At 39.8% G+C, this 13,287-nt stretch overlaps 1 protein-coding gene across 7 annotated transcripts in view; it reads right to left on the reverse strand.

Annotated features, from left to right (window-relative positions):
• The window catches only part of TJP1 (tight junction protein 1), a 156,767-nt gene that overhangs the window by 32,238 nt on the left and 111,242 nt on the right, over positions 1–13,287 (reverse strand). For all 7 annotated transcript variants that reach the window (XM_064722673.1, XM_064722677.1, XM_064722674.1 and 4 more), the window contains 6 exons: positions 8,497–8,553; positions 3,966–4,090; positions 3,648–3,750; positions 1,963–2,242; positions 1,302–1,405; positions 244–412 (listed from right to left, as the gene is read on the reverse strand). In XM_064722673.1, coding sequence (XP_064578743.1) covers positions 244–412; positions 1,302–1,405; positions 1,963–2,242; positions 3,648–3,750; positions 3,966–4,090; positions 8,497–8,553 — 838 coding nt within the window. The remainder of the gene's footprint in view (positions 1–243; positions 413–1,301; positions 1,406–1,962; positions 2,243–3,647; positions 3,751–3,965; positions 4,091–8,496; positions 8,554–13,287) is intronic.

Consider the following 13,287-nt stretch of genomic DNA (forward strand, 5'->3'; position numbering starts at 1 on the left):
TTATTATTACACAAAAACCAAACTTAATATTCCTGAAAGAACAGCCACAAGAACAGGGACTGTAACTTTTTCTCCACCATTTTTGAAGGAGTGGATTTCAATCACATTCAAACAAAAATTTACCCATATTACAATCTTACTCCTAACTCTTCTCCTCCCCACCCTCTCATCCCACTTAGCTATTTCAGATCTTGACAACATAGGGAGTTCTTTCCTCCTTAGAAATCAAGTTTTTATACTCACCATCTCTTTCTGAAGCATTAGCAGAATGAATACTGTCAGAAAGATCAGGGACATTCAACAGTGTGGCTCGTTCATCTCTCTGAACAACCATCTTCAATTTGCCTTTTGACCTTTCTATTAATGTTTTGGCATCTGCTAAGGACATATTTTCCGTCACTGTGCCGTTTATCTGGAAGAGAGCAGGAAAAAAGAACAGATATAAACTTACTAAAAAAATCCCAGTGAATCACCAGCAAAAAGAGAGGTGTTCTATCTGATGATATTTGGAAGTAGTTAAAATATTTATCAAATTACTACAATACAATGGAAGACCATTGGACTCATCCAAAATATTGCATAATATAAAATTATTTTCAACTTTCAAAGTTAAAGCATCTAGCACTAATACAACACTTGTAAAAGATTAGTTATATTTTTTGAAGCAGCACTGCTATACTCAGAGCAAAGAATGGTCCATTTTTCTGCACCAACATATCCACAGCACTACCTTGAAATAAAAATTGTTAATATGAATTACAATTATAGAATAGCCTCAGTTGGAAGGGACCTCAAAGATCATCCAGTTCCAACCACCTTGGCATGGGCAGGGACACCTCCCACTAGACCAGGATCCTTAAAGCCCCATCCACTTGCCTTGGACACTGCCAGGGGTGGGGCACAAAAAATTAACCCCTGGGCATATTTATTGCACTAAAAAACAACCACACAAAAAAATTAACCTGAAGGCAAGTTTAAGTGCTGCACAGGAGCACAGTTCCACAACATTTTACTTATAACTAAGCAAAGCTTCAATACTTTTCCAATAGTCTTTATTATGTATTTACAGTAGGCATTTTTTGTCTGAATTACACTTTGGGAATAACACCAAAAAGGCTTAGTAATTTTAGTTTTCTTAGAGAAGTTGATTCATATTATATTAAATTTGATCTTTGAAATAATTTAATGAAAAGTGACACATCTTCTATTAACTATAATCATGTTACTGGCATAGCCAATTCTAGGCAGAGTTGTATCAGTGAGTTTTGCCTTTGAACAACCATCACCACCATACACTGTACCTTCAGTACAACATCTCCTTCCTGGATATTGCCATCTCTTGCTGCCAGGCTATCCTGTGATATTTCTTTCACAAATATGTGACTTGCCAACCGTAGACCATATTCTACATAATAAAAGAAAAAGAAAAGTGATGAAGTTACAGTAGAAAAGAGGGAGGTATCTGGAGATTTACAACACTGATTTGTATAGCATTTACACAGGCAACACAAAGGGGAAAGTGAAGCTGGCACACAATGGGCTGTAACAGGATATGTCACAGCTTTACCTTTATATCAGTCTCTTTTTCTAACACTGCCTATAATCAGAGCTGTAGTTCAACAGCTTAACTGAGGTGCTACCTACAATTTTTCTTCTTCCAAACAAGACACCCAGCTTGTTTGGACACCCAAACAAAGACTCAGCTAAAGTGTAGGTATGTAACTGCTGACTACCAGATGTTGGCTGCAGCTGGAATTTATTTACATTATATAGTACTTTACCCTTAACTAAGCACACAGATTTTGGAATATGAAAAATAGAATCAGAAATAGAATAGCACTTTTTAAGTTTTCAGCCAGCTACTGGTAAAATGGACAAACTGGTCACAGCACTGTTCATTCAGCCCACACAACACTGAGGAAAGCAGTACAAGTTTCAGCAAGAGATGCACACACAAGTTACCTTCATTTTTCCTGGATTTCACCAGTGTGACTTTGGTGGGCTTGGCAGGCTGGCTGGAGGTGACAGACCTCCTGTCTGACCTGGGAGACAAGCTCCTGTCCCTGCTGGCGCTGCGCTCCCTGCCCCAGCTCTTCTCGTGCCTCCTGCCGGCGCTGGGGCCGCCGCGGCTGCTGCGGGGGTCGCGGAGCTCCTCGTCGTAGCTGTCGTCCTCGTTCTCAGACACCGGGTCAGGCTCTGCTCGAGTCACCGGGATCTGAATCTTCTTCATCCTTCGGATAGTCTGCAAGCCAACAGCAGCAATCAGCCTCTGGCTGTGGAATGCTAATGGTGGCACTAACGTCAGAAACCAAGCTAATCCCAGCATTCACAACATGCAGATGTATTGGTGAATGCCCTGAATTGTTGCATTCTCATTATAAAATTATATCTAATTAATACAGATTATTAGAAACATGTTTTTGCAGTTCTTTTACTTCTTTTTAATGCTTTTGCACAAATGGCAAAAGGGTAACAATCAACAGCCTTTGTAGCACAACACCATATTCTGTCTTCAGAGCTGCATATTTGAACGCCCTCTCTCTGCTTAAAACCACAAAATCAGTTACTGGCACTGCTAAAAACCTTTCTTGCTAACATGTAATCTAGTGCATACTCAGTATGCTATTGACAATGATTCTCCTCAACTTTGAAGTCTCCCAGTCTTCCAAAAAAATGTTTATGCAAGACATGGAGGAAGGGGAGCAGTCGCTCTGGAAGTTCAAAGTTGGTTTGTACAGCACAGACAGCTGGTTCCAGAATATGAGCCAGCCTTGTTCAGAGATTTATTTGCTATGTATTGCAGAACAAAACCAAGTTCTACCATAAAGTTTTCATTAATTATCTTCTTTTAACCTAAATCCACACACCAAATATTTAAGATACTGAAAGCCCTGCACAGCTTGCCACACATTGCTTTCTGTAAGCTTTAAAGAACTGCTGCCAAATCTACAAATGCAAAACATCACACTTTCTTTGCAACTGCATTAAAGCACATAAATGCACTAAAAATGTGTCAGCAGAAAAGCTTTTCTACAAGAGCTAGAAGTCTGTTTTCATTAATTAAGCAACTTCTAAACATTGTGCATTTTTTATTCTATTTTTTTGTAACATAACCCCCAAACTTCTACAGAAAGCTGGACTACTACCCTTTGGTGATGACCCTTTTCTGTTTTGCAAAAGTTCAAAAACCAACCACTTAGAATAAGCCTACAAAATTATAGGAATTAAAGTAATTATACTTTATTTTGGCAAAGTGTTTACTGAGCACAAAAAGAACTGTTAGTGCCTGAACAGCTTGTCCTTTAGCATACACCAGGCTTTGAAAAACTCAGTAAAAGTGTATCCAACAAAGTAAACAAATATTAAACAAAGCTGACTTGCCACAATTTGGCAATCTGAGAACTTTACCATAAAGAAAAGGAGTCTGAATTATCCTGTGCCACACTACGCAACCATCATTCTTCACATTTGAAAAACATTTTGAGTGACCCACTTGAAAAACATACCACGATCATCACTTAACCTGACACATCACACAGGTGTTATTCAAGTACCTTGCATCATGCCTGAATTTCATGGCAGACATTACACTATTTCACTTTTGCTCTATGACTATGGAACTTTAAATCTTCAAGACATTCACTTACAATTTTGGCATTCTTCCCACTTTTCCTCAGCTGCTGAACAGCAAACGCATGCTCCACATTATCCATTGAAACTCCATTAACCATTGCAACACGGTCATTTTCTCTAATGAAAAACATCACAAGACACACTATAAATACTTTATGCCAAAAAGAAAATATTGGTGAATAGGTGCCCCCAAGCAAACTGCCTGCATTACAAACCTACTACTCCAACAGTTACAGACAGACAACTTGAGACCAAAACAATTGGGAGGTTAAGCTACTGCTGACAAAGATGAATGCCCCTGAATCAGCACCCAGGTACAGTCTGGCACTTACTGTAGCAGTCCTTCTGCTGGGCCTCCTTTCAGCACATCAGAAATAACTATTGATGTCTCACCACTCTGAAAGTGAGGATTATCTCTTCCTCCAGATATTGCAATACCAAATCCAAATCCAGGGGCCTATAAAAACAAGAGAAACACTTTTATTTTCCAATATCTAATGGTCACAATTTGCATTCCCATACCAAACATAAAAACATCCCATGAGATCAATACAAGTTTTTGAAAGAAGGCAGGATCAATGAACTAATCAATGCTATGCAATCCAGTAACAGGAGATAGATTAAAAATAAACCCTTTTAGAATGCAGAGAGTTTTGGAGTAAGTACCCAGTCTCTTCCAAGAGATTAGAGTTCTCATTTGCATTTTTATGGCCTGGACCTTAGGAGGTCATCAGCAAGACCTCAATCTTCAGTAAGCACAACAAACTATTGCACTGAGCTGCAACTCTGACTCAAGCCCTATATCACTTCCTGCAACACTTTCTGTGAGTTTTCCCATTTTGGTATTTACCCAGCTCGACCTCAGCAGCTCAGGAGCTGACAGGACTGCAGCACACAGGAGTATGACTGCAGGCTCAGTTCCTACGAATAATACCAAGATCACTTGTACCATTAAATACATCAAAACCTTGTCAGCACTTGCAAATCATCTGCATCTTAACAAAAGTAATTTGCTTCAATCTTTTCCCTCTAGGGTGACCTGCCACTACAGCAAGGTCAATGCCTCTGAAAAGTTATTCCTGTTAGATATTTCAAGATACAACAATGATGCTTACATTTCTGCCTGGAAGCAGCGAGGGTGGGAAATAAGCTTTCTAAATATAACTGATCTGCAAACCATCCAGCTCTTTTACCATTGCCCAGAAAACATTTTGAGGATATTACCATTAAAATGCTGTATTTTACTCAAGAATTTATTCTGCAATTTTCAACTACACAAAAATGCAGTCACTGGATAGAAAATATCAGATTTGGGTCAATCTCACCCCTCTATCTCACAGAGCACACACTTTGTGCTGGCAGACTTCACCTTCTCTTTTTCTGACTTTTTAACAAACATGACCCAGCTTCAGCAAGGAGTTTCATAACCTTACTGTGACAGCAGAGGCAACATGGCAGTCTGCATCTGGCTGCAAGACACATGATGTTCAGCTTTTTGGACATTAATTACTGCCCAAAACCAACCTGTTCCCGATTTCCTCCCAAATCAGAGGTCACAAAAAGATGTTCCAGACTTGCCTGTAAGCAGTGAATAGGAACAGAACTAGAACACAGATTTGGAGATTCACTGTTCAGAAGCAGTTAGTCCATACTTTGCCAAGAAGGAAGTTGATCTAAGTGTAGGGGACATGGGAAGGGGACACCTCACTGCTTCTTTTACATCCATTTTCATTCATTAGAGGATGAATGGACTTATTTTCAAAATACATCCCACACAGATAAACCAGAAATCAGGGCTGGGATGCAAGAATTAAGTGAAACTTGGTGCCATGAAGGAGGATCTGAAATGTCCACTTGTGACCAGAGCTGAGGGTTTTTTAAGTTTTATTTTTTAAAGTCAAAGAGAATATATAATAGCCTATACAAATATGCTACTAAAAAACCTTCCAAAACAGTAATATTTCCCCTCTCATGACACTCCTACTTTTAGTTTTCCATTACTTAAAAAACCAGAACTTAGTTTGCACCATATTTGGGTGGGGAAGGAAAGGGAGAATAGAGATAATAGCAAAGACATTTATGTCAAACTTCATTTAAATATTATCTTTCCTTCACCATAAACAAAAATGTTTTTAGAATTCTCCACTTATGGTAAGGAATACAGACATCCGGCTAAGGGCAGCAGAAACTCACTGTAAACCTTATCTTGCTGCTTGCCATACTACTTTTAAAGGTAGATTTGCAAATCAAATCAGTATGGAGATTAGTACATTTCATACTTTGATGTTCTCTTCCAGAAGCCCTGAAACAATGCAGTCTCATACACAGATAGTTAATAGGGCCTACAAGTCAGATAAAGAATTTCTAATAAAATAAATCAATGTCTTCACAAACACTCTCAATTCAAAAATCAAATCCTAAATCCTTCTGAAAATTTAAGTGGTCACATAAGAAACGTTCTAGTAAAAACCAGCCTACCTACTTTCCATTTTATCCTGCTGCCTATCATCATCTTGAGAGACAACTGACTATCAGAACTGCTGAGCCTAGCTCCTAGACATGTCTGGACATAGCAAGATGTTGATCACTACAGATTATACAAGATACTAACATGTACCTTAAGTAAAACTGCGTTAAATAAATCCTTGTATCAGAACTTCACCTGTCAGATGTTGTAGAAAAAAAGACACAAAAAAAAGAGAGCGGTACTATTCTACTTTCCCACAGGAATGCAGTGTGGGATGGGCTAAAGGTAGGTACATACCTGGTGTCTGTGCTTTGGGGGAAGGACACACATCTACCACAGACTCACAGAACTTAGCTCCAAGTAGGAAAAACCCCATGGGATATACAAACTACATGGTTCCTCCTTCAAGTACTTTCAATTAAGTATATAAACCCAGAAGCCCTCTCAATAAAAGATAAACTGTAGCTACCTAATAAATTTTAGCTGAATCTGAGACTGGCTCAATCTCTTAAGAGTTAAGTAGCAGTCACTCCAGTAAACTGGAAGGGTGGTAAAGAAAAGCAACAAAAAATCATGGTGAAAAATTCCAGCCCCTCCTTCCCAAAAGACTTTCTAATGAGGCTTTTGACAGTAGTCTTGGAATTCACCAGTAAACCTCTTCCCAGTGTTAAGGACAATTTTAAGCACATCTTTGTTTAATATTAGCATAAGGGGTTTGGTTTTGTTATCTGGCAGATGGAAATAACTGTTTGTTTTTAACTGACTAAATTAATGCTATTGAAGTGATTAACAGTACATATCATCAGCTTTCAACACCTAATTAAGAGCTACTTCGTCAGGTAACAACACAGTCATACCAGAAGAGTTGGCAGAATTTTGACACATAAAAGATCATAACCAAAATTATAATCAAATCATTCTTTCACATCAATGCTATTGAAGGTCTTCTGACTATACTGCAAGTGTAACCAAAAATGAGACCTCTGGATCCCACCAGTTATTGAAAATTTTGTTCAAGGTAACATCTTATTTCTTTGTGCATGGACTAAATGTCTCACTTCTGGTGTCACTGACATTACTACTCCAACTGACCAGGAAAAGGTCCCCTTCAAGAGAAAATGAGCTATCACCAAGCCTATGAGCCAACCTTGTATTAGTATGGCATTTTTTGCTTGGTTTAGTCTATGAAGCACTACTGATTTAATCAGTAATATGAGCAAAAAAATGAAGTTTATAGAGATTACAGGGATGACTACACAGCTTCAAGATGAAAACATAAGGGGCAATTAATTATATATAGAAATAACACTTCTTGCTCAAAAACTTGTTGACCTAAAAACTGCTGGAAGCTTAAAGAGTAGCCTAGATAAGCATCACTACACATTTCCATTTTGACTTATTGTGGCCACAGCCAGAGATGGGATACTTTGTCAGCCTTTGGGTCACACTGAGTGTAACTGTTCCTTTCACAAAAGGGCACCTGCCCAAACAGTTACATCGAATCAACAACACTAAAGCCTTTAGTATCAACAGCTAGCAGGTCTGACAGAATTAACACTTTATCTGCCCAGCTGCCCTACACGCATTTTTGTCCAAGGTCCATTCATCCCACCAAAGGCACAATTTTAAAATGCCTTTATTCTATGATGAACTGAAGGCAAATGATATAACTTGCCCCCTTGAGGAAACACTTGCACATCTCTCTGGTTTTTTGTGATGAATACAGCATTTGGAGCATGATTCCGTGGCTGCTTTAATACTAACTTGCTGCCAGAAGTGGCATCCCACCCTGCTCTGACCTTTCCTATGCAATTAATTCCTTCCTTAATCTCTTGTACAGCTTCATGATAGCTGCACCAGACCTCCATTTCATTGAGGAGTAACTCAAACAAGAGGAGTCAGTCTAAATGCAAAAGCAGTTTTGCTATTCACTGGTTCCCAGCACACATTCCTTTGTGCAGGGTGCCCATTCTGACCACCCAGAACTACAACTTCCAGCCAGCTGGATTAAGAAAGTGGCAGCAAATAAGACAGTTTTGAATACATTTATTTATACACAACTACATTGCTTTATGTCCCTGCATATAAAGTTTGAGAACTTTCACAAAGAGTTACAGCACTGCCATGAATGAACACAGATTTCTGCCTCCCTTCAGTTGGTACAGATGTAATCTAAAGCTTTGTTTCCAGCATGCTTATTCGTAGGCAGGCTTATCTCTGAAACCCAACAAACAAACAGAGCTATCACATGGAGCTTTTACAACACTTCTAAATTTAAACAAGGGAATATGACAGCTTCCTCTCCTTTTACTTCCTGACATCTGGCTTTTTCCCATTGTTTTCAAAAACTACCAGTATCCTGCGTTAGGCACACACAGGCAATTGTATGAACTCACCCTGTGAAGAGTCACCGTGTGTTGTTCCCATATAGCTGTTTCTTCCATTGTTGTGCTCTAAGGAGAAAAAAAAAACCCCAAAGATTAGACTTCACTTTCAATAGCTGTGTAATACCCCAAGCAGAAACTTACATTCAAAAGTAGCATTAATATTCATATAGAATAGCTACAGAAGAAATTGGCCTGGCTCATTCATTACACATTTCCTGCCTTTATATGTCACAGCTGAACTTCCTGTGCTCCTGTGGAAGGAGGTGGGGGGAAAAGAGGCAAAACAGATTACAGAGCTTGAAGTTATAAGTTCCAAGGGAAGGATTACAAGCAGCATTTGTGACATAGGCTCTCTTGGTTGCTCATTAAGATTGTAGTAGATGTAGGTAGTCCATTCAGCTGTATTTATATTCTAACATTTATACTTACACTCTCCTTTTGCTTGTTTTAACTGTGTGCCAATTACCACTAATTCATGAACACCCAGCTAGAGATTACAGTGCCTGTGCTACTGTATTAAGCACACAGGTCAAATTTAATGGACTGCAGTTTAGTGTAGGCTAATTATTTTGGTGAATAGTAGCACTGCAGAAATTACAAGGTCCTCTCTAAGGTAACTAGATTAAACAGTAACACTATGACAATATTGACATACCTGCATTTCTGCCTGAAAGAGCACTACTTAGTGTGCCAGGACAAGCAAACATTTGGAAAGGACAAAATAGCATGAGAGAGGAAAACCCAGCAGAGCCCAGGGCCTGGAAACAGGCAGGAAGGCAGCAGGAAATACATAGAGAACATCCTGCTGCTGCATTTTCTACCTTTCCAGAGGGAGTGTCCAGTGTTTTGCTCCATACCCACCCCCCTCATAAGCATGCAATCCACTAATTAAAGAACAGAACCAGAACACAAACATCCCTGCAACATGGAGGTGTTGGTTTTTTGAAAATCTACTTTGCTCTCTATTTGTTTCAGTTACAGTAACTCAGTCACTACAACAAAAAGTACTCCAAACTTTTAATCCAGTCCTGTATCACAAGTAGGAGTGTTTACTCTCACAAACAACACCTCTGAAAACTTTATCCAACTTCAGAACATCAGAACTTGCAATTGGGTTCAAAAAGCAAGTTCTTCTCATAATGCCAAAAAAGCTCTGCATTTTTTCTTCTGTATTTTGTGCTTGAATTTCAAGGGTCAGGATGTGCCACATTACTGCTCATTTCTCTTTCAGGGTTCATTTCTCCTGAAAGTGCTGTTGCAACTTAACTGTGACATATTTAATTCAAACAGCTGTAATTCTGCTCAATTCAGTACCAAATATTGCTCCTTTGCATTATAAATTGATTAAACCCTACCCCAGAATTAAATTATTTCTCTCCAGCTTTTTAAACACAGACCAAATATATACAAAACCAGCAACAATTTACACACACAAAGCCATCTCTGAAACAAAACAGAATGTTTTGCTTGCTAAACGGTCAAGGAATACTGATTTTCTTCCTTATTTCTGATGTTCTCATTCTGTCTTAGTTTTGGCAAGAGCTTTTCAGGCTACACATCTCATCAACAAGTGAAGACTCATCTCTGCAAGTAAACTTCTACAGCAAGAAGCTCTAAGTAGCTCCTGTTCAGAAGAAGGTGCAACAGGAATCCAATAAAGGTGTCATTTACACGGCAATTGAAATAGGCAGCCTGATTTCTACCTGCAATGACCGAGAGCAGCTGACCCTGCTCATTCGCTGTGCCTGGCCTGGCAGCACTGTGCAGGTCCAGCCCTGTGGCAGCAGCACAGCCCCAGCTCCCTGGCTCAGGGGGCTGATTTCCATGATTTCCATGGCTCTGAGTCCTTGTGCCTCCCTGCTGCAGCTTGGTGTGCAGAGCAAACAACACCCTGGCTCTGGAAATGGCACAAACTGATAAAACCCAGTTTAACCAGCCCAGCACTGCTCCCACTGGATCTAGGAGAACTGGCAAACCCAGAGTTGGAGCAGGGCAAGATAACAGATAAGCCATGAGTAAGAAAAAAAGCAATTCCATATGTAACATGCTTCTGAGAACTGTGAGAAGACTTACTACTTCATAAAAAAACCCAAGACAAATGTGAAAAAAACCCAAACGAACCTCACAAACTTGCCAGCCTTTCTAAACCTGGACAGGGCACTCACTGCTCAGTCAGACTGAGGCTGCCATTTTTCAAGCCCTTCTCCTTTCTGCAGCAGCTCAGTCTTTCCATTTTGTTCTCCATTTCTTTGTTCACACTATTGCTATCACCTCCCCTGGATTTTACTAATACATCCATTTCAAATGCACAAGACTTGGAAACATCAAATATCCATTAGTTACACAGCAAAGCAAGTAATATGTTATTTTCATTCTTTCTGCATGCCCAAACAGTCCAATCAAGAACAGTGAAAACAGTTCAAAGGCAGTCTGAGGTGAGTGCTGGCTTTGACACAAACTGCTTACTTGAGTTAGTTCCTATCTGTAAAGAACTGCATTCAGTCACAAAAGACTAAGGGAAGTTTGAAGAAGACCTGTGAAGGTACTCACCCCACTTAGCACTGACAACTGAGGCAGAAGAATGAGCCTGTGCTACCATCCCTCAGCTGAGGTGCCTGCTGCCATGCTGCTCTTAGGCCATACCCAAAGTGTTCTATTTGTCATGCTATCCACCACTACTTTAAGGAAAATCAAGGTGACTCAGCAGGAACTGAGAAATATATACATCTTAACACCCAGAAACTAGGAATAAAGGAGAATATTATGATTCCCCAGTTTAGAGTTAGAATATTTTAACAGAGATCCTTTAATACCTTTGAAATGCAAGTGGACAAACTCCTACATCTGCATTACCAATGACTTTACATCCCAGAATCACACAGAACTACTTTATTTTTAAGGCTGGAAGGGACCTCTGGAGATGATCCAGTCCAACCTCCCTGCCAAGGCAGGGTCACCTGGAGCAGGTGACACAGGAATGTCCCCAGAGAGGGAGACCCCACACCCTCCCTGGGCCGCTCTCCCAGTGCTCTGCCACTCTCCCAGCAAAGAAGTTCTTCCAGGCTGAGGTGAAACTTCTTGTGTTTAATTTATGGCCGTTGCTCCTCAGCCTGTCGCTGGGCACCACTGAAGAGTCTGGCACCTCCTCTTGGCACCTGCCTGGGAGATTATTTATATGCATTAATGAGATTTCCCTCTGTCTTCTCCAGACTAAACAGAGCCAGTTTTTCCCTCCTAAGAGATGTTCCAGACCCTTCATTAACTTTGTGGCCAATGCTAGGCCCTCTCCAGCAGCTCCTGGTCTTTTTTCTACTGAGGAGCCCAGAACTGAGCACATATATTAAGAATAAAAAGAACAAAAGAATGATGGTATCAAACTCCAGTGATTTATTTGATGCTTTTGCTTTATTAAAGTGAAAAGTTTCCTTAAGCTCATCCTAAACACCATTTTAGAGACAATTAGTATTCCTAGCTCTGTATATGGGAAATGGATGTGTTTGTGGGCTGGGTGTTTTATTACTATTTAAAGGATAGAGTCACACATGACATTGCAATTCATCAATATGGAAGTTATGAAACTTATCATTTACCCAAAATCTTGGAAACATCAAATCTTGTTCAACTCTTTCATCTTTGGAATTGCCCTGAGAAATAAACATTTCAAAGTAAACATCTTTGCAGAAAGCTCCCTTTGTGGGCTTATAAGAGTCCTTCAAACAACAACAAATTTTTCTTCTTCTCAACATATTTCTTTCCTTCTTCTCAAGGGCTGGTTTGGTTGTTTTTATTGGGGGGTTTTGTGGTGTTTTGGTGGGGTTTTTTTTTTGATACCACGCCTTTTCTCATCCAACTTTTACCTTTTCCCACACATATCTGGGTATGTGTGCACATGCACACAGATGCTTTTCTTTTAAGCATCCTGAAGGAAAAAACCAACCCAAAAAACCACTGGCTACTGAACTGAGCAATACAGTGATGCTGCAAATGGGATTGCTCAGTCTACCTGCACTGCAGGTGAAACAGCTGTTGCCAGCAGCAGCACTGAAGCCACCCACAGGCTTGAGAGGACAGTTCTGGTTTACATTTGGAAAGCTTCAAAAAATAGCCACAGAAATGAGTATTCTACCTTAAAATAATGCAAGTTCCCAAGGACAGGTTTCCTGCAGATGAACACTTTTTAGATTTCTACACCTCAGCTCAGACTAAGGCCAGAGCTCCTACACATTCTTGAAATCCAAGCCAGAATAGTCTCCCAATGTTTCTTTCCAGCTCTAGGGGGACTTACTGGAGGAATTATTGTTCCCTTTTAAACTCTACTGCTTTTCATAGGAAGGGAATTGTGCTCCAAACAACAAGACAGATTTTAAGGAATTGTTCCCTCAATGGTGATCAAATTTTGATATGTGAAGTCAAATGAGTTTTTAAACCATGTTACTTCTTAGTAAAGTTTAACAGTAATTTTTGATAAATAAATATAAGTCTTTAATATCTACAGTTGCCATCCATTCCCATACATTCCTCACTAAGGTCAATGAGATTATTACATTTTCAGAAAAAACAATATCAAGCAATCTACCCAAAACAGATTTTCCGCTGGACTACACAAGAGGAACCTCCTGTGGGAAGCACTACGTTGCATTTGGTGTCTCTGATTTTTCAGATCAGCACTGACAGCTGTCCTAAGGACAATAAAATGAAGGAATTGCTTCTGCTACCTCAGGGGGCTCATTGCTCCTGTTCTCCACAGAGCACAGTGGGGAGAGGAAAGGTGCCTGACAGCTGGGAGCTCTTTCAACCACA

Source organism: Zonotrichia leucophrys, chromosome 10, assembly GCF_028769735.1.
Source record: "Zonotrichia leucophrys gambelii isolate GWCS_2022_RI chromosome 10, RI_Zleu_2.0, whole genome shotgun sequence".
NCBI classification, from domain to species: domain Eukaryota; kingdom Metazoa; phylum Chordata; class Aves; order Passeriformes; family Passerellidae; genus Zonotrichia; species Zonotrichia leucophrys.